Source organism: Microtus pennsylvanicus, chromosome 13, assembly GCF_037038515.1.
Source record: "Microtus pennsylvanicus isolate mMicPen1 chromosome 13, mMicPen1.hap1, whole genome shotgun sequence".
NCBI lineage: Eukaryota > Metazoa > Chordata > Mammalia > Rodentia > Cricetidae > Microtus > Microtus pennsylvanicus.
This window is the reverse complement of record NC_134591.1, coordinates 64,853,614-64,873,948: the sequence shown is the minus strand read 5'-3', so window position 1 is coordinate 64,873,948 and position 20,335 is coordinate 64,853,614. Positions and strand designations below refer to the sequence as shown.

Below are 20,335 nucleotides of genomic sequence, written 5' to 3'. Positions count from 1 at the left end.
GAGCAACCTCTGACCTACGCTACAGCCCCCTCTGGCCCGAATCCCAGACACTCAGAAGCCAAGTCCACCCTAACCTAACGTCACTTCCCAGCACGCCAACGCATATGGTTTCAGCTAGACGGTGTCCCTGGGTGGCTACTCACTGCAGCTGCTCAGTCTTGGACATGTCCCAGACTTCTCCTGACTTGGTACCTCTTTGTTTCTGGGATTTGTGAAGCTGCCTACACTGAGGCTCTCTGGGCTTCCCGGCCACATCTCTTCCCTCTCTAGAGGCTTCCTATGCTTTCAACAGCGGCATGGCAAATCCCCAAGTGCTAAATTATCCTGTGTCCTTGTCTGTTATAAACCGGATAAAGTCAATATACCATGACGCGCTCTGCTCAGGGCTATCGTGAAAATGGGCAGCTAGGCACTGAGGAGTCCTCAGCACAAGACAGGCACTGGCAAGACTCAGTCAAACAGCTCCCTCCTCCTGGTCTAAGGGTGACATACATCCCAGCCTCTCCCCAACCCCAACTATGGCCGAGTACTTCTGCTTTCTCTACATGGTTAAGGGAGGTGAAGCTGTTTGGGGAAAGGGTTGAAATTGCCCCAACAGGTTTCCAAGCAAGTAATCTGGATGTGGCGGCTCACTCTCATAAAAACAGCATTCGGTAGGGTAAGGCAGGAGGACTGTCATGAGTTCGAGGACAGACAGGGCTATAATATGAGACTGTTTCAGTATCAGTATTTTTAGAAGCAAATGGCAGTCACCATCGCCTCTGGCTCTGCATCACCTCACTACCTTGCTTTCCTCCCATCCTCCCTCCGGGTGAGCTAAGCAAGTAACACTTCACCTGCAGGGCCAGCTCAACACTCTGGAAAATGAGTCACCCCTACACACACACACACACACACACACACACACACACACACACACACACGCATGCACAGAATACACCGGGCCTCTGTGGGCCCCTGCTGTGGTATTTCACAGCACATCCAAATGGCTGTTTACATGCCAGTTTCTCCCCTGAGAGATTATTCTTACTCAACTTTCCATCCTCAGCAGAAATCAACGCTTGCCATCTCCCCACACCTAACTCAAAACCAAAATCAAAATCAAAAAACAAAAAACAAAAAAACAAAATCAGACAACTCAGTTCATTCTCTCATTTGTACCTCTGCCCTGAGTATGATGACATTCAGTCTACTCCAAGGTCATCAGGTCACACACCGAACAGCATCCTCCTCTTTCAATGCGACAGGACCAGTGGCAGCTCCTAATACCTACAGTATGGTCAGAGCTTTACAGACGCTCCCTTATTTGACCAAGGAAACTGAGGTTTTGGCATGGCGATTAAACTGAAAGGGGCAAGACTTTCTGCCCTCAGCACTGGCACGACTCATCTCATGCTTGAACTGGAGCTGTTAAAAACTATTATCTCCTGGGCTAAGGATATGACTCAGTTGACAGAGTGCTTGCCTGACAAAATATACGGCCCCGGGTTCGATCTCTGGCACCATAAAAAAAAAAAAGCAGGTGTGGTGGGGCGCACCTAAAATCTCAGCACCTAGGAGGTGGAGGCAGGAGGGGAAGGAAACCTGAGATCATCTTTGGTTATGGAGTGTTTGAGGCTGTCTTGTAATTCACTATGTATTCTAGTCTGACCTTGAATTTACAAGAAAAAGAAAGGGAGAAAAGTAGGATGGTAGGAAAGGGAGGGAGGGAGGAAAGGAAGGAGGGAGGGAGAGGAAAGAGTTTGGGTGGTGGTGGCACACACTTTTAATCCCAGCACTAATGAGGCAGAGGCAGGAGGATCTCTGAGTTTGAGGCCAGCCTAGTCTACAGAATGAGTTCCAGGACAGCCAGGGTTGCGCAGAGAAACTCTGTCTCAAAAAACCAAAAGAAAGAAAGACGAGGGGGATGTGCACAGAAGAGATGGCTTAGTCAGCCAAGCATTTGCTGAGTAATCCCAAAGCCCTGACTCTGAACCCCCAGCAGCCCTGTAAAAAGCCAGGCACGATGGCACATGTCTGTAGTACCAGCACCGGAAGGACCTCGTCTCAAAAAATAAGGTGCAGAGCAACTGGCCCTGTCCTTCTCTCTCTCTCTCTCTCTCTCTCTCTCTCTCTCTCTCTCTCTCTCTCTCTGTCTGTCTGTCTCTCTCATACACACACACACACACACACACACACACACACACGAGAACCATGACCTGAGCTGGGTTTGATGGTCCACACCTATAATCCCAGCACTTGGGAGGATAACAAGTTCCAGCCCGTCTGGGGAAGCACGGTGAGCTCTAGACTAGCAGGGAATGCAGAACAAAATCCAGTCTGAGAAAAATAAAACACACAAACAAAAATAACTGCTCGCAAAAACCGAGTGTTTTTATAGCTACATTTGCCAGCTAAAATCATGCCTTCCTCATTAGATGTTTCAGGGAACAAGTCCTGTTACCTCAGCTGGGCAGTTAAGGCAGCAGCATATTCCTCAAAAGCCTTCCTGAGTATGAAGTGCAACTCATGGTGGAGATCACGCTTAGCCCGGTGGGGATCTGGGCTAGGCTCGATCCCCAATCCCCAAAACACACACACGCACACACCAGGTTCCCTGCCCTGACACTGAAAGGCTCAGTGTCCTCTACCCACTGCCACATCACATGTGCTTAAGCACACCACTGGACACACGGCAGGACACCAAGACTGAGTGGGAAATAAGCCAGCACTCCCCTTCCTCCTGATCCTAGGTCACTACTCACTCTGTACAGCCCATCACATGCAAGTTCTCCCCCAGGACCCTCCCATTAGCCCTGGCAGTTAAACGCACACTACATTACAATTGACCCCTCACTAGGGGGACTTACTCCTTCAACATCATGGCTGAGAGTTGAAGTTGGGTGGCAAAGCCTGTGCCCCTAGTCACCATGACTATATCCACGGAGAACTGCTTGAGGCAGTTTTCAGCACCCTAAGGGTTCCGCCTCAAATAGAACTTCCAGTGATGCCCAGTGAGGTTGAGATTGACAAGCGTCTCATACACATCCTTGCTCACAAAGTGTCTTGACCCTGCCAGTCAGGATGTCTATCTTCTCTCCCTGCCCCAAACTCCCAGTGAATTCCATGTGCACCTCAAGTCCCACCCACTTGCCCCATCTCTCCTCAAGAGTTTGACAAGAGAAGCACTTTTGCATCTCTGTACAGCCAGGCAGGACAGGCTCAGGAAGGGTGGAGTGAGGGGTGCCTGTTCCTTTCCCCTCCCCCCATGTAGCTGTAAACTCAGTCTTGGACTTGCTTGGGTATAGAACTGGTTCTGCCCCATGCTGGCATCCTGCCTACCTAGTACAACATAAGGATTTTTTAATATTTATTTATTTATTATGCATACAGTATTCTGTCTGTGTGTATGCCCGAAGGCCAGAAGAGGGCACCAGACCTCATTACAGATGGTTGTGAGCCACCATGTGGTTGCTGGGAATTGAACTCAGGACCTTTGGAAGAACAGGCAATGCTCTTAACCTCTGAGCCATCTCTCCAGCCCCAACATATGGATTCTTATGGGCCTGATCCAGAACTCAGGAGACAGGACCTTGTTTGAAGGTAAAAATGTTATAAAAAACAAAACACTTAACTGGACCTGGTGGCCTACACCTTTAATCTCAGCACTTGGGAGGCAGAGGTAGGTGGATCTCTGAGTTTGAGGCCAACCTGGTCTACAAAGTAAGTTTCAGGACATGCAGAGATACACAGAGAAACCCTGACTTGAAAAACAAAAAACAGAGCACTTTAGCTTAGCACTGGCTTGTGATTTACTCCACAATCTAAAAGATTCATTGATCTGGGACAGTGTGGCCAATACCCAACAGTTTCCTGGTCCCTGAAGAGGTACTACCCCAGCAGGACACCAGCCTTCCTTATTCCTTAGGCTTAACCGATTGATTCATCAGTGCTTGTGACGTCCAGGCATAGACCACAGCCCCTCCTCCGGACCCACTGACTAGAGAGACCTGTGTTAGTTAAAAGAGCAGGAAAGAACCCTGTCTCTGCCATTAATTCACATGTGGCCCAAGGCCAACCATCCCTGGCCTCAACTGGACAATGAGGGACTCTAGCAAAATGTCTCTTTTCCCTTTGGGGCTGAAAGCCACAGACTATGAAAAGATTCTTTGTACTTCCAGAAGCAAGATGAGAAGAGAGAACAGGAGTGCTGGTCTAGGAAACAGCAGAGACCAGTCAGGGCTTTCCAGCACGGGACCTTAAACACTACCCACCTTCTGATGCTATCGCTCCAGTCTGTCTCCGTGGTGGCTGCTTCTTTACAGTGTCTAAGAGGTATGTTTGGGCCCCAAGCATTTTAGGAAAAAGAGTGAGAAGACTGAGTCACACCTAAGGTGTGAGTTGGCTTCACCATGGCAACGCGGCTGCCCCAACGGCCCAGTGCAAGGGGAGCCTGTTGAATCACTTAGCTTCCCAATGCCAAAAAGCTTTCTCTACTTAAGCAGTCACGTCAGTCACGTGCTCTTCTCTTCCAGGGTAGTCTTCCCTTCTTGCATTGATGAGATTCTATAGCTTCCAGTTCCACTCATCTGAGGGTCAGGTACCACAGTGCCCAAGGAACCCCCCCCCCCCGGGAGAAGCCGTCCTTCACCCTTTTAATTCCCCATAGCACAGACTTGAGCACTCAGAGTCTGTGGCTACGACTGGCCGTCTTCCCGTGACAGTCCAGTACAAAACAGCAAGATGTGGCGGCACTCCTTTAATCCTGGCACTCTGGAGGCAGAGACAGGCGGATCTCTGTGAGTTTAGGGCTAGCCTGGTCTTCAGAGTCCCAGGACAGGTTACTCTGTCCATTCTTCCATCTCGGCTAGACTCCATTTGCCCCAATCTCTCCCAGAGAACAAGGCTTCTTAAACTATTCCCGTTGAGACTGACCTAGGCCTTCTACATATGTGTGACAGTTGCATAGCTTGGTCCATTTGTGGGACTCCTAGCAGTGGGATCAGGGAACCTATCTGCCCAGCCTCCATACAAAGGGAGGACGTTAGTCCTACCTCAACTTGATGTGCCATACTTTGTTGACCCCAATGGGAGGTCTGCCCCTTTCTAAACAGAAACAGAGAAGTGGATGGGGGAGGGGGCAGAGAGGAGGAAGAAGGAGAGGGGAGGGCAGATGTAGAGGAAGGTGGGGACATTGTGGTTGGGATGTAAAATTAGTGAGAATTTTTAATTAATAAAAAGAAAAAAACTTGCCCATTGTAACTCCTTTGTTGAAGAAATTTTTGTGAGCCTAGGAATATAAATACATAAAACCTACATAAAACAAAACATTTACTGATAGTAAATCATCAGGAAATTTATTTTAAGAGGGCAGGAGAGATGGCTCAGCAGTTTAAGAGCACTGACTGCTCTTCCTGAGGACCTGGGTTCAAGTCTCAGCAGCCACATGACAGCTCACAACTGTCTGTGGCTCCAGAGTCAGAGAACCAAAGCCGGTTCCTGGCCTTCACGGGCACCAGGCACACAGGGGTGCAATAAAGACCAGGAAAATACTCATACACACAGAATAAAAATAAGTTTAAGACACTTGTTTAGTATTATACATGTAATTCTACAATTTAATAAAGATAAAAACAAATTTGCATACTAATGAGATGGCTGATGCTTTTTATTTGTATATAAAAAATTCAATTCTGAGCCAGCAATAAGAATTTAATCCCAAATAGAGGCAGGCGGCTCTCTGTGAGTTCGAGGTCAGCCTGGTCTACAAGAGCTAGTTCCAGGACAGGCTCCAAAGTTGTAGAGAATCCCTGTCTCGAAAAAATAAAAATAAAAAAATTATAAAAAAATAAAAAAGAATTCAATTCTGACTAAATATTTGCTACTGTAGAACACAGAGCATCATCAATGTTTTTCTGAGTTGATCAATGCTTTAATTTTGCAGTCATCAATGCTAAGAATGCTGCTATGCACAAATATATAGTACCACCAGCTGTGGTGGCACATGCCAGTAGGCAGAGGCAATAAGTTCATGAGTTCAAGTCCAGCTTGGGCTATCCCTTGGGGTGAACGAGATGGCTCAGTGGGTAGAAGCACCCACACGATGGAAGAATCCTGTGGGTCATCTTTTGACCTCTGTGTGCTACCATAGACATGCACCCACACACAGAAGTACAAATGTGACTTTTAAATAAACAAGTTTCTACAGAGAAACCCTGTCTCGAAAAAACCAAAAAAAAAAAAAATAAATAAATAAATAAATAAACAAGTTTATGTGTGGTAAAAACAGAAAAAGGCAGAATGACCCGACATATAGGAAAATTTCAGAAATTGTTGGAAATTCTGTCCTAATCCTTGGTCAAAATTCACTAGACCAGCTCCTTTTTTTTTTTAAATTAAATTCAAATCAACAACTCAAATAGCAATTTCAAAATCAAATAGTTTACAAGACAATCCAAAAATGTACTAATTTGCTACTTTACATGCTGAGGGATGATGGCAGGGAAATATCAAATCTTTTTTCCATAATTAAACCATCATGTTTATATGAGAACAGAGAATTTTTTATGTATAGTAAAAACACTGCAATTAGCTTAGTACGGTGACGTCTGTAACCTCCACACTGGGGAGGCTGCGGCGGCCGGAAGACTGCTGTTAGTTCAGAGCTAGCCTGGACTACAGTGAAAGCGTCAGGTCAGCCAGGGATACACAATCAGACTCAAATAAAGAAATAAGTGAATTAATAAATAAATAATAGGAGATGGGGCTTGAGAACTTGCTCAGCAGTTTCTAGCACTGCTGTTCTTTCAGAGGATACCATAGTTCAGCTCTCAGCAGCCACATCAGCTACGCACAACTGCCTGTAACTCCAGGTCCAAGGGATGAGCTGACCCCTTTTCTGACCTCTGCAGACACCTACATATATGTGACATACACTCACACACACAGAGACACACATAATGACAAGATAAAAATAAAACATTCCAGTGGTGGTGCATCCCAGCACTCGGGAGGCAGAGGCAGGCAGGTGAGGTGAGTTCAAGGCCATCCTAGTCTACAGAGCAAGCTCCAGGACAGCCAGGGATACATAGTGAAACACTGTCTCGAAAAACCTAATTAATAAATGATAACACTTTCCTTTAAAAAAGAATGAGGATGATGGGCCGCAGCTCAGCAGGTAAAGTACTCGCCTGGCTTGAGCAAGAAAGGTTCCCAGAAGCTCTCCTATTTGAACACTTGGTCCTCAGTTGGTGCTATGTTTGCGACAGTTTTGGAAACTTTAGAAAACAGAGCCTTGTTGGAAGAATATGTCATTTGAGGCAGGAGAGTTCATTGCCTGGCTGGGGGGTGGCAGTGGTGCACACCTTTAATCCCAGCACTGGGAGGCAGAGGCAGGCAGATCTCTGAGTTCCTGTGGTCTATAGAGTAAGCTCCAGGAGAGCTAGAGCTACACAGAGAAATCCTGTCTGAAAACAAAACAAGAGTTCATAGCCTCACCCCACTGCCAGTTTGCTCCCTCTGCTTCCTATGTGTGGCTGAACTTGTGATCTTTCAGCTTCCTGTTCTAGCCACCTGCCTGCTGCCATGCTTCTCCTGCTTGGCTTCTTCCCTCTGGAGCTAGAAGCCAAAATAAACTCTTCCTTGTATAAGTAATTTTAAAATATTTACTTATTTGTGTTTGGGGTTTTTTGGGGGGGGTATTTTCTTTCTTTCTTTCTTTGTTTTCATTTGTTCCAGACAGGGTTTCTCAGTGTAGCTTTTTTGGAGCCTGTCCTGGAACTTGCTCTGTAGACCAGGCTGGCCTCGAACTCAGAGATTTGTCTGCCTCTGCCTCCCGATTAAAGGTGTACACACTACCTCGTGGGTTTATTTGTGTATTTTCATGTGTATGAAGAAGGCATTAGATCACATGGGATACGGTGAGCTACTATGTGGGTGCTGGGAAGTGAACACCAGACTCCTAAGTCATTTCTGATCATGATGTTTTACCACAGCAGTAGAAAAGTAAAGGTTGCTTTAACCCCTTTATGGGTGGTAAAAACAGAAGTTCAAGCTCATCCTTGGTTACACGGTGAGTAAATTTGCAAACAGTCTGGGATATGTTAGGACCCTGTCTCAAAAAACAAGAAGCCCACCACTGCTACGACTCCTGACACACCAGTTCGGGGTCGGAGCCAAGATGCTCCAAGCAGTGTCCGATGACTTCTGTGGCATGACCGACACGTTCCTGCAGAACAGAGCGTGTTGTACACACAGAACTAAAGCAGGACCTTTTGTGAGGATGCACAATGCAGCTCAGGGGAGCATGGAGAAACACCCTGGGCTGATTACACTTCGATTATGAATTAATTATTGGTGCTATGTTTGGAGACCCACTGTTACCAGATTTATCAAGCTTCATGAGCATGTTTTGCTGCACAGCCCCACAGTTGGAGAGACGGTGCCCTGATCACCTCTCCAGATCATCTCTTTCCAGAAGCTTCCTTCTCTCATCTCCTTTCGGGTTCCAGCATCAACCAGCGCCATACAGTCCCATGCCTGTGCTTCACCCCTTATATACCGTTCTACTTCTCCTATGGACCCAAGTCCTTAATCTTAGAACTGAAGATGACTATGAACCTATACCTGGATTCTGTGCTTTGAGGCCTGAGATCCTATGGGAACCACGAACCACCCACAAAGGATGAACCTTGTAGACTTTTCCAACCAAGAGTTTCAGTCTGCCTAGGCCTCAACCAAGCAGAGGCTCCCTTCCAATTAGAAAGCCCCAGTGGAGCTTTTACAGTGAAGTGAAAGTCGAAGAAAACAAAATGATTTCTGCAGAAAAGAGCAGAGCTAGAACTAGGGGTCAAGTCCCAGACCACAGCCTAGAGCCACCGAGTAGCTGCATGAAAACTACACTTGCCCTAGATGCCCATACGCTCACACATGCATGGGGAATTTATGCAAAACATGTACAACAGAGCTAACAGCAGCAACACCTGGGGGAAATGAATGAGTGGTCGGAGAGCTAAGCAGGGAGACTTTCGCTTTTTACTTTAATCTCCTCTTGGACTGTTGTTGGATTTTAGTACACTGTTCTTATTTTATTTGTATAAGAATAAATCTGCCACAAAAGCAAGATTCTGGCCCCAGTCCACACCCAATCCACATACAAATAAAGAACAGTCATAACTAAGCCTGTCCAGGTATGACCATAAATTAACAAGATGCCTTCTTATGTGGTTTATGGCCACTGGTCTCATTAATTCAGTCATGGAGCAGTTTATGGCTTGAGGAATCTTCTCAAAAAAAAAAACCTAATTCAATCAGTTTTCAGCAGCTCCCTGTGGAGGTTCTGGGGCTCACTTTTCCTTACACACAGAGAGGGTGGACCTCCCGAGACACCCCTCCCCATCCAGGCAGATACCTTTGCAGGCCAGTATCACAGCCAGCAGGAGGCCATGACCACAAGACCACTTAGACGCCAGCCGGCACCTAAAGCATCATCCATGAGCATCGCTTTCAGTTAAACACCTGCCTACCATTCAGCAGCCAAAGAGCTTCTGGACTCCCTTTCTCCCTCCTCTCTGAGCAACCTGCTTTCTAGTGTACCAGTCTCTGTGTGGACCCTGTCTCCACAGGGAAGTCAGCCATGAGCAACCTGCTTTCTAGTGTACCAGTCTCTGTGTGGACCCTGTCTCCACAGGGAAGTCAGCCATGAGCAACCTGCTTTCTAGTGTACCAGTCTCTGTGTGGACCCTGTCTCCACAGGGAAGTCAGCCATGAGCAACCTGCTTTCTAGTGTACCAGTCTCTGTGTGGACCCTGTCTCCACAGGAAGTCAGCCATGAGCAACCTGGTTTCTAGTGTACCAGTCTCTGTGTGGACCCTGTCTCCACAGGAAGTCAGCCATGAGCAACCTGGTTTCTAGTGTACCAGTCTCTGTGTGGACCCTGTCTCCACAGGAAGTCAGCCATGAGCAACCTGGTTTCTAGTGTACCAGTCTCTGTGTGGACCCTGTCTCCACAGGAAGTCAGCCATGAGCAACCTGGTTTCTAGTGTACCAGTCTCTGTGTGGACCCTGTCTCCACAGGAAGTCAGCCATGAGCAACCTGGTTTCTAGTGTACCAGTCTCTGTGTGGACCCTGTCTCCACAGGAAGTCAGCCATGAGCAACCTGGTTTCTAGTGTACCAGTCTCTGTGTGGACCCTGTCTCCACAGGAAGTCAGCCATGAGCAACCTGGTTTCTAGTGTACCAGTCTCTGTGTGGACCCTGTCTCCACAGGAAGTCAGCCATGAGCAACCTGGTTTCTAGTGTACCAGTCTCTGTGTGGACCCTGTCTCCATAGGGAAGTCAGCCATGTGCTCCTTCATTCATTCACCCCAGTATTTGTGGAGGGAGCCCTGTCTGTGGGCCAGAAACAACCAAGAAAGTGAATGCACAAAGGTTCACAGCACACTTAAAATCTGTCAAGCAGGTTTTCTGGCTTTTGCTAACACCATAACAAAGGAAGGAAGGAAGGAAGGAAGGAAGGAAGGAAGGAAGGAAGGAAGGAAGGAAGGAAGGAAGGAAGGAAGGAAAGAAGGAAGGAAGGAGAGAAAGAGAGAAAGGGAGGGAGAGAGAGAGAGAGATCAAAGGGGAGGGAGCTAGCACACAGGTCCCGTCTTCAAGGGACTTCCATGCTCGCCCTCATGGGGACCAGCTTCTAAGCACAGCAGTTGCTCCACTTCTGTTCCCTTCCGCTCAGGTTCCACCTCATCTTTTTGGAAAGCCTCCTCTACCGCAGCCCTCAGGGACTGCCTACTCCTCTCATCTTGCCCTCTGCCAGGAGTCTACCCAGCCCTCAGACACAACCACTCCTTGTCACGTCTTGTCTCATCTCGTCCAGTCCTGAACAGTCTGGAAGCACCTACTGAGCCCCGGAGGACCCTGAGCTAAAAGCCGGCAGGCAGACCACCACTGGTGTGCCTCTTCTTGCCTCTCTGTCTTCAGGCTGGCCAGCTCAAGACAGCCTTCTCAAGCCTTACCCAGCACGCGGTAAGGGCTATGTATGCAAGTGGTGTTAGCTATTAATTGTTTTGGTTAACTTCTGGGCTCTGTCTCACAGAAAACTCTGATGTCATCCCTCCACCTTCAGTGAGTTGGTCTCAGACAGACTCCTCTCATTACAGACAAGCCACTTTGGTTTGAGAGGTAAGTTGTCCCCACAGGCCTGGGAAGGAGCAGAATGCCTCACCCTAACCCTCAGTCAGAGTACCTGAGAACATGTATTTCTGAGAAGTCCTGGGATAATCCATAATCTAGGGATTCCTGATTTCTGGCAGGCAGTATTAGAATTCAGGGCTTAGTCTGGCCCAATAAACATCACAACCGGTCCTACGTGTTGGATGAGCTTTAGGGGGAAGGAAATGAAATCAGCATGATTCCAAAGAACAGGGGCAGCCCACTGATCCAGGCCAACCCAAAACTTAGTTCAGTTAAAATTAGATTAGCCCATAAGATTAAAAATACCCACATATAATCACGGGCTGCCTAAAGTATCAGTTGGTGTTTATTGGCATCTAAAGAGACGGTTTGGCCCCATGCGGTGTGTGCAGACAACCTTGGGGAGACTCGTCTGACTCAGACATTTGCAGAGGGAGCAAGAGCTGCAGGAGGAGCCCACACTGGCGGGCGATGGATGACTCAGGAATAACCCAGGCCCTGCCTGTGCTGAACGAGACTTCTCTGCCTGCATAAGGGGGGGGTGGGGGCTGGTGGGGAAGGAGCCAGCTGCAGGTTGTGTACAGGCTGCTTGCTGCTCCCAGAGGATTCTGGAGCCCCTTAGCTCCAGGTCCCTGTCGTTCCAGGGTGTGTGTGGAGCTTGGAGTGGGTCACAGTTTTCAAAACTGAGCCAGAGAGAATAGTCAAGGCTTTCAACTGTCCAGTTCAGAATGACTGTGGGGAAAATGGAATTCCTGAAGTGAAGGGGCCCTTGAACTTAAGCTATGACACTAAAAAAACATAGGCTCCAAAGTTGGCCAGAGCTAGGCTTTGACCTCGTGTTTCTAACTGTGCACGTACCCAGCAGTCTCGAAGCCAGAAGCTTAGTAAGAAACAGCTAACAAATAAAAATAAAAGCAATGGCTAATGCAATTAACAAAAATATCACAAATTGCCAGGCGGTGGTGGCACACACCTTTAATCCCAGCACTCCGGAGGCTGAGACAGGTAGATCACTGTGAGTTCGAGGCCAGCCTGGACTACAGAGCGAGTTACAGGGCAGGCTCCAATGCTACAGAAAAACCCTATCTCAAAAAACCAAAAAAAAAAAAAAAAAAAAAAAAATCACAAATCAGAAAATGGGCTCAGAAATTGTCACAGGGTCAGAAAAGACCAGAGTTGGGGGAGGGGGTGTGACTCAGGCCCCAGGTTCAATTCCCACACCAAAGGAAGGCTGACCTGAGGTCGGATCTCGTGCACTCCCATCCACTTCCAGCAAGTTTCCCATTGAAATTCACTTCTCTCCTCTCTCTTTGGGTGGGGGTGGGAGAACCTCCCACGAGCCAAGAATGAGAACACCCTCCCTCATCTCAAAGATTCGCTGCTCTGCAGACTAGGAAGGTGAGCATGGCAAGCCTTGGTCTGACTTCAGTGGCACACTTCACAGAAGCATGGGTCCTCGGAGGGTAGGGAAAGCCTTGTTGCTGAGTGGCTAGAGCTCTGGACACCCAGCTCTACAGCCCTCCTCCCAAGGGAGGGACACTACCTCACCTCTCTTAACAACCACCAGATCACCTATGTGGATGCATCTGGTCATTTTCTCTCCTAAAGCCACTTTGGATCTTTTTTCTTTTTCTTTTAATTTTGGAGACAAGGTCTGGCTGTCTTGGAACTAACTATGTAGACCCAATCTGGCCTGGGACTCACAGAGTTCTACCTGTTTCTGCCTCCCTCCCAAGTGCTGGACTTAAAAGACATGTGCCACCGCTCCTGGCTGGAACGTTACTAACATTCAGTGTAGCTGAGTGTGGTGGTGCACACTTTTAACCCCAGCATTCAAGAGGCAGAGGCAGGCAGAGTTCCAAGGCCATCCAGGACTCACTATGTCACTGTGTATAGTGAAACCCTGTTTAAGAAAGAAAGAATGAAAAAAGAAAGAAAGAAAGAAAGAGAGAGAGAGAAGGAAAGGAAAGGAAAGGAAAGGAAAGGAAAGGAAAGGAAAGGAAAAGAAAAGAAAAGAAAAGAAAAGAAAAGAAAAGAAAAGGAATCCTAGCTTGCTGGCCAGGCAGGAAAGAAGACAGGACCTTGGGCTAGCAGTCCAGAAATTGTGTCCTCTCTCCTACCTCAGGCAGGTCACAACCCAAGACTCAGTTTCCTTAGGCAGAAAAACAAGCCACAGCACTAATAAGAACTACGACTGCTGCTTCTAGATCAGAAGAAAGCTGTGCCACCTGCTCCCATCACAGAGGGAGTGCCTCTCAGAGGATGCTACCGGGCCCTGAGGGCAACCAAGAGCAGCCTGGCACCTTCTTCCTCAAGGGCAGGAGGTCACAGTCACAAGGCTAGCCACTCCCTCTGGCTAAAGAAAATCCCCTCCCAATTGTCACGCTCTTGACCAACAGGAGGGAAGAAAGCTCTGCCAGACAGCTAAGAGACACCTGCAGTGAGGAGACAGGTGGGTCACGACCAGGCCAACAAGGAACAGACGCAACCAAGCGCAGGATCTGTGTGGGCACAGGCTCAGCGATCTCGGAGGACAGGCCTAAAGCCAGGCACAGACACCCACAGCTCTCTCAGGTGGGAAGAGGGCTCCCGTGGCGGGCATGCCACCCCTCAGATGGAGTCCTAGCGGAGTGCAGGTGCGGAGGAGCTGGGCACCACTCACACAGGGCCCAGTGCATCAGCTGAGGGCAATGAGACAGAGGCAGTGCAGCTGCACCCCTTCGGAAGGCTATGCCAAGACACCAACAGAAAAGAAACGGCAATTCAGCATCGCTGAGAACCCCTGAGCTGTTTCCTCATCTGAAGAACAGAGGGAGCCTTTATCTATTAAGTCTTCAGTGGGAATTAAGTGAGATTACTTTTACAAAGTCCCCGGCACGGCTCTGTAGATACTCGATAAATGGTAGTTATTATTAGAGCACACCCCACCAGCAACAGCAGCGACATCACAGGGCAGGCTAGGGACAATGCTGAAACTGGGAGAAACTGTGGGGAGAGGGGTCAGGAGACAGGAGAGCACCTGCTACAGGCCCGAGTGGGCAGGACGACCTTAGGTCTGGAATAGTCCCCAGAGGCCCACAGTGGTGATATCGGGAAGCTGTGGGAATTTAAAAGGAGGCCTAGTAGGTCTTCGAGGCTAATGGCATGTCCTTGAAGGGACTGTAGTACCTCATCCGCCTCCTTGCTCTCTTTGGTTTCCAGCCATGAGGGAGGCAGTTAGTTCTGTTCCACCACACACTCCTGCCATCAAATGTCACCCCATCTGTAGGCAAACAATGAGCCAACTAGTCTGTGAGACCCCAAAACTGCGAACCAAAAAAAAAAACTGGTTATATACAGTATTTCTGGTATAGTAACAAAACTGACTAAAGTGGTGGGGGGGGTCATCTAATAAGCTCTAAAAGCCACCACAGTGAGCCAAGCACCCCTAAATCAATCTCTACCTCACACTCAGAAGGTCGTCAGGTCACTAAAAAGGCAAGGCGAGCCCAGAGACGCACAGTAAAAGACAGTCAAGGGCAGAGAGCGAAGCCAGGTTTCCGCCAGGGCTTTCCTTGCAGTGGAGCTGCAGGCGTTGGGCTGAACTGGCCGGGGGAAAGGTGAACCTCGGGTGTGAAGCTGAACAAAGTCCAGGCCACGTGACCAGCCCAGGCCCTCCAAATGCCCAGCACACCTGCAAATATACTACCTGCAGCCTTTTCGCCCAGATGCTGGCTGACTTCCCTCACGCCATCTGAGTCAGACAGCTGTTTTCCCAGGAGAAAAATGTCATCCTTTTCTTTTTAGAATCCCATCAGGTTCAATGTGACCTTTAAGCTGTTTCTTCTCTACTTTTGAGAAGTAGAAGAGGTAGGTCTGGGTCTCACTTATGTGAATGGGGCAATAATAATCCCCTAGTTTCTCTGTTCACAGGCTCGGTCTAAAGAGGAAATAGCAGCATATACCTTGTAAAGACCAAAACCAAAACATCATTAAGATGGAAAGGGACAAAAGAAGAAGTCTTTTTTGTACCTAAACAGGGAACAAGATGAATACCTGCTTCATAGGCAACTGGGCCTCCGCCAGATGTTCCAGGTCAGGAATACGAACAAACAACAGGGGGTGCTGCCAGTGCTGAGCTGGGTTACTGAGAGCTTCTCCCTGGGAACAAGCACTGCCTGAGAGTCAGGTGAACTGGGACAAAGCGGAATTCACGAGGGAGCCAAACCACAGGACATGAGAGAGGAGAATGCCCTACCCTAGAGGTTTCAGGACGGTTCGCTCAATTATTCATTTATTCATACATTTATTTATTATTTACTTACTTGAGATGGGGTCTCGTGTATCTGGCCTCAAACTCACTCTGTAACTGAGGATGGTTTTGAACTTCTGATCTTCCTGCCTTTACCCCAAGGGCTGAGACTACAGTGTGCTACATACGTTACTATCACACTTGCTTCATGTGACGCTCAGACTCAAACTCAGGGCCTCGGGCACAATAGGCAAGCACTCTACCAACTAAGCTACATACCCAGTTCTGGTTCTCCCGATAATTTAAGTCCCTCTTAAACCACTAACTCCTCCCATCAAGAAAAAGGACTTGACTACCAGAGAGAGAAAAACAGGGTCCAAAGCAGGGAAGTGATTTGCCAGAGGTCACCTCCCCAGTCCCAGAGGCATCAATTACTCTAGAACATTAACCCTTGCCCTGTCTCTCCCATGTCAGTGTCCACAAGGTTCTCCTGTGGGTTCCAGGACACAAGTAGGCTGGGAAAGAAGACTGCACGCTGCACTTTCCGCCCTTGCGTGTCAAGGAGCTGCCACAGCTGACAGAACAGGGACTCTACCAAAACCCCTACTCACTCTGGGATGATGGGAAAACAGGCAAGACCCTGAAACAAATTCTCTAACTCTTGGAGAACAGTCGATATGTACAAAGATCTGTTACTCAGGTCTGTTATCAAGTCACCATCTCCCTCTTCCCACAACCAGCTCCAGGAGCAGTTCAAGAGAAAGAACAGGACAACCAGGGCTACACAGGGCTCAGAGGGACACACAGAGAGAACAAAGTCAGATGGGAATGTCCAAACCCCTGAAACCTCAAGGAAGGACCAGGACCAGGTGGCATCCAGGGCTATGGGATACTGTGCTCCAGTCTCAGCAGATATAGGAAGTAGGGCTACATCTGCCTTAGGTGGCTAAAATACTAACAGCAGCAGTGGCTGCTCACCAAGCACTCCCTATATATAGAAAGTCAACTGTGTGTGCATTAATTTACATCATCATCACATCACTAGCTACAGCTAGATGCTAGCCCCCTCACACACACGCGCACTCTCACACAAGCACACTCTCGCACACTCACACACACTTTCTCTGTGAGGTACTGGGGCAGAACCTAGGGCTTTGTGTATGCTCCTACCACTGAACTACACTCCATCTTGTACTTTCCATTTTATGATAAAGAAACTGAGCTTCAGAGAACATAAGCCACCAGAGCGGAGGTGCCTTCCCCACTGCAGCCTCAAATCTAACCTTAACGTCAGACCGTAAAGGTGGAGGTGGAGAAGTGGTTTGTACTGTTGCCATTTTAACGGGACCCTTGACACCTTTGGTCCACATTCCCTCTACCGTTTAGCCCCAGAAAGGCCAGGTGCCAAGGGCCAAGGCTCCTGTTGTCAGAAAAGTCAGACACGCAAGGGCGGGGGGGGGGGGGGGAACGGGGGATCATACTCAGTCTTCCCATTTTATGATGGGAAAACTGAGGTCCAAGGTTGGGGCTTAACCAGGGTTTCCAGAATCAGGGAAGGATCACAAAGATCAGTTGGCTAAGAGGGTGTGATTGGTCAAGGTCACAGGAGGAGGAGAGATGGTGAACCCAGTTTCCTGACAAATATTCTTGCCAGTGCCCCATCCCTGCTGTCCAGCCCAGGGTCTCAGACCCCACACTCTTATGCTGACAAAGCAGGTCAGGCCCAGTTGGTGCCCCTTAGGACAAATGCTATCACATAGGGTCTGCAGGACAAAAAGTTTCCAGAGTGGGGTCTTTTTGGTCAATCACCAGCAGACACAGATTGGCTGGGTGTGTGCCAACTCCCAATACTGGGACGTGAGGGGGCAGAAGGGAGGTGTTAGTCTCTTCTTGTCTCCTACAGACAAATGACATATCATGGTCACTTCAGTTTCTTAGAACAAGCACAGACACAAGGTTTCATGACTCAATCAATACAGTCAAACAACACTTCAGATTCTTACTTCACAAGACCTTCAGGAAAGGCTCAGCTGTTCAAGGTCACACATATATGTGAGAATCCAGACACAGGGTTCCCCTTGCTCAGTCCTTGTTTTTTCCCAGGAAGCTGGCTGCCATCAAGGTATAGGTGCTGATGGCCCAGCTCCACAGCCAAACTCCACAGTCACCATAACGCCTCAGCACCAAAGCCCTGCATCGGGAAGCCGGACCCTGGTTCTATCAAAGTAGAGGCAGCAGTTTCTGCAGCACGTCCCAGGGGCGGCCTCACACTAGGCTGGTGTCCTTGGGAAAGCTGAAAGGCTTCCGGTTCAGTCTCTTAACTCCTGTAAACCCAAATCTCAAGCAAAGAGGGAAACAGAGTCCCAGTACCTTGTGCCTTCCACTGTTAGCTGTATGTGGACTGAAAAACTTAAGGCAGCTTCCAAAGCCCCCTGGACACTACCTCCAGGGACTTCTGCGTTATGCAGCCTCTGGAGAGCTCCACCAATCACCCAGCAGAACAGGGTGCTCAGGCTGGGCAGGGAGCCCAACCCTTGGGGAAGGGACAGCTTTTCCATGCCCTTCTTCCAAAGAGACTACTTTGAAATCTTAGCCTAGCTCTTCTCTGTCCCTTCTTCTTCAGTGAGCAGCCAACGTCTCTGGTCAGTCGGGTACAAACCCGAACCAAACCTCAACTTCCTCCACTTTCCTGCCACCCCAAAACGGCCTTTATAAATATGCCTACGAACTGGATAACGGTTGGCATTTCTGGTCTGGAACCTGACTCAGGGGCATCTGACCAGCCTCGGTAGGCAAAACTGACAGATACTACTCTGGGAATGAAGGAAAATGAGACTTTGGTCATCCCTGACGTTCTTCCGACCACACTGTCTTCTGTACCCAGTCCCTTACTATATGCAAAATCCTTAGACAGGCCAAGTCCTGAAACACCCTCTCATGGAGAAGGTAATAAATTGCACTGATTCCTGTTGACAGGGCAGAAAGTGCCACTCGCTCAAAGATCCTCCTGTCTTACACATAGCTCAGCACTGGGCTCCTCTCTCCGTCCCATCCAAGTCATGGGACCTGCCAAGCCTTGGAAGCTTTACTGAAACTCCCTAGTATTAGAAGCATCCCATTCTCAAGTCCTGTGTGCTCTCCCGGTCCCTTCCTTCCCCCTACATAATGCCAGCTCTAACTTGGAAGGTCCCAAATCACACAGGCCAGAGTTGGAATTTAAGGACCAAACACATAAAGGGAAAGAATGCCTGTCACAGAAGTGGTTCATTGGGATCCTGAGCAGCCGCATCTGGTAAGAAACAGGACAAGAAGCTCACCTATCTGGTGGCGGCGGTGGCGGCAGCAGCACCACACACCTCAGACTTACCTATCTTCATGAGGCAGGCCAGGAGGATCCAGAGGGAGATCTCGAAGGGTGTGCGCACGTGTAAGTAGTCAATGTCCAGGACCGGAAAGGCCTTTCGATGTGACTTAACGCCATGTTCAATGTGTAAATGGGTCAAATTGTGGTCGTCTGGGTGTTGGAGAGGCTCCGACGGAGCAGTGGTAACATCCCCAATTGAGCGTTCCCGTGGTGGTTCGGACCCTCTGATGGTGCTGGCAGTGGGGCTGGGCTGGAGGCCATGGCTCCTGAGAACAGGTAACAGTCCCACCAAGGCAACCACCACCAACAAGGAGGGGAAGATCCGAGGTGGAGAAAGTCCCCCAATGCTAGACCCCCGAAGCATCATGCTGCTCCCTCAGCCTGAGAGGCCTCAGCCCTTAGGGAAGTGAGTGTGAGACCTGGGACATAGGGAGCAAGGAGTCTGCAGCTGAGGTGAACTGGAGCAGTCTCTAGGAAAAGTTCATGTTTTAGAGAGGTATTTTCGTTCTCTAGAGATTCACAATCTGAAAGTCTAAACTGGAAAAAAAGGGGGGGGGGGGCAAGTACCTTGGAGGAACTAGGGAGGAAACCCAAAAGATCTAGAACTCCAGGCTGAGAGAAGGCAATCGGGGAAACTGCGTCCTAAAGACAGAGGAAGGGCTAGGATAGGATGGACCACCGGCAAAGGAAACGAGGAAGAAATCCGGACCTTTGGCTACGAAAAATATCCGGGATGCTGGAACTCGGCTAAAAGGAAGGGGTAAGGAACCTGTGCTAGAGGGGACCGAAAAGGGTGAGACCCACTGCAGGAAAAGGAGAGAGGAGGCTGGAAGGCCAGCCTGAGAGAAAGGAGTAAAACCAGAAAAAGGCTGGGGCTTCCCCACCCAGAGGAGAGCCTGGGTCCAAGCGCGCCGGGTTGAGATTCCGGGGAAATGGAGGGAGGCGGAAGACGGAGGCAGGCGGCCTGGCGGGAAGGCTCCTCGGCGCAGGCAGGAGGCGGCTCGCAGTCAGCCAGCAGCAACACACCCCTCTTTGAGACACCGGTGCAGTGCTGTAGTGCGCCCCGGCCCAGCGGCAGCTTCTTCCCGGCCAGCTCCAGCTCCACCTCCAGCCCTAGCACGGTCCCCGGTCCCGCGGCAGCGGACTGATGCCTCGCTGAGCACAGCGCAGCCATTTATAGGCACCAACGAGCAGCCGGCGCGGCGGGCTAGAGAGACCTGTCAGCGCCCGCGCGGTGCAGCGGCCCCTGTCGCCGAGGGAAGGAAGTAGCACGTAAGAAGAGGAAGCCGAGACCCAGATGGAAAAAATAAAAAAGTACATTCTAACACGAATGAAATACTGTACTACCTACAAAGTATTTTCTCATTGCCGCGTGACCTTGAGCAAGTTACTTAGCTTCTCTTTTTCACAGCTTTCTCAACTGTGACGTGGAGATAAGTAGCTATACCAAACGGGTAACAGGATGGCTAAGTGAAGTAATCTCTGTGCAATATTTAGAATGAAAGGTGGGATTGTGGTTTAGAGGCAGTGTGTGCCTACGTTTGTAACGCCTTGATTTCAATGCCAAGCGTCAC

General features: G+C 49.1%; 1 protein-coding gene across 2 annotated transcripts in view; it reads right to left on the bottom strand.

Moving 5' to 3' along the window:
- Positions 1-19,946, bottom strand: part of Slc9a1 (solute carrier family 9 member A1) — a 57,809-nt gene extending 37,863 nt beyond the window's left edge. For both annotated transcript variants that reach the window (XM_075944657.1, XM_075944656.1), the window contains exon 1: positions 18,765-19,946. Coding sequence is in view for 1 of the 2 variants with exons in the window: in XM_075944656.1 (XP_075800771.1) it covers positions 18,765-19,128 (364 nt within the window). In the remaining variant the exon portion in view is untranslated. The remainder of the gene's footprint in view (positions 1-18,764) is intronic.
- Positions 19,947-20,335: the final 389 nt, after the last annotated feature.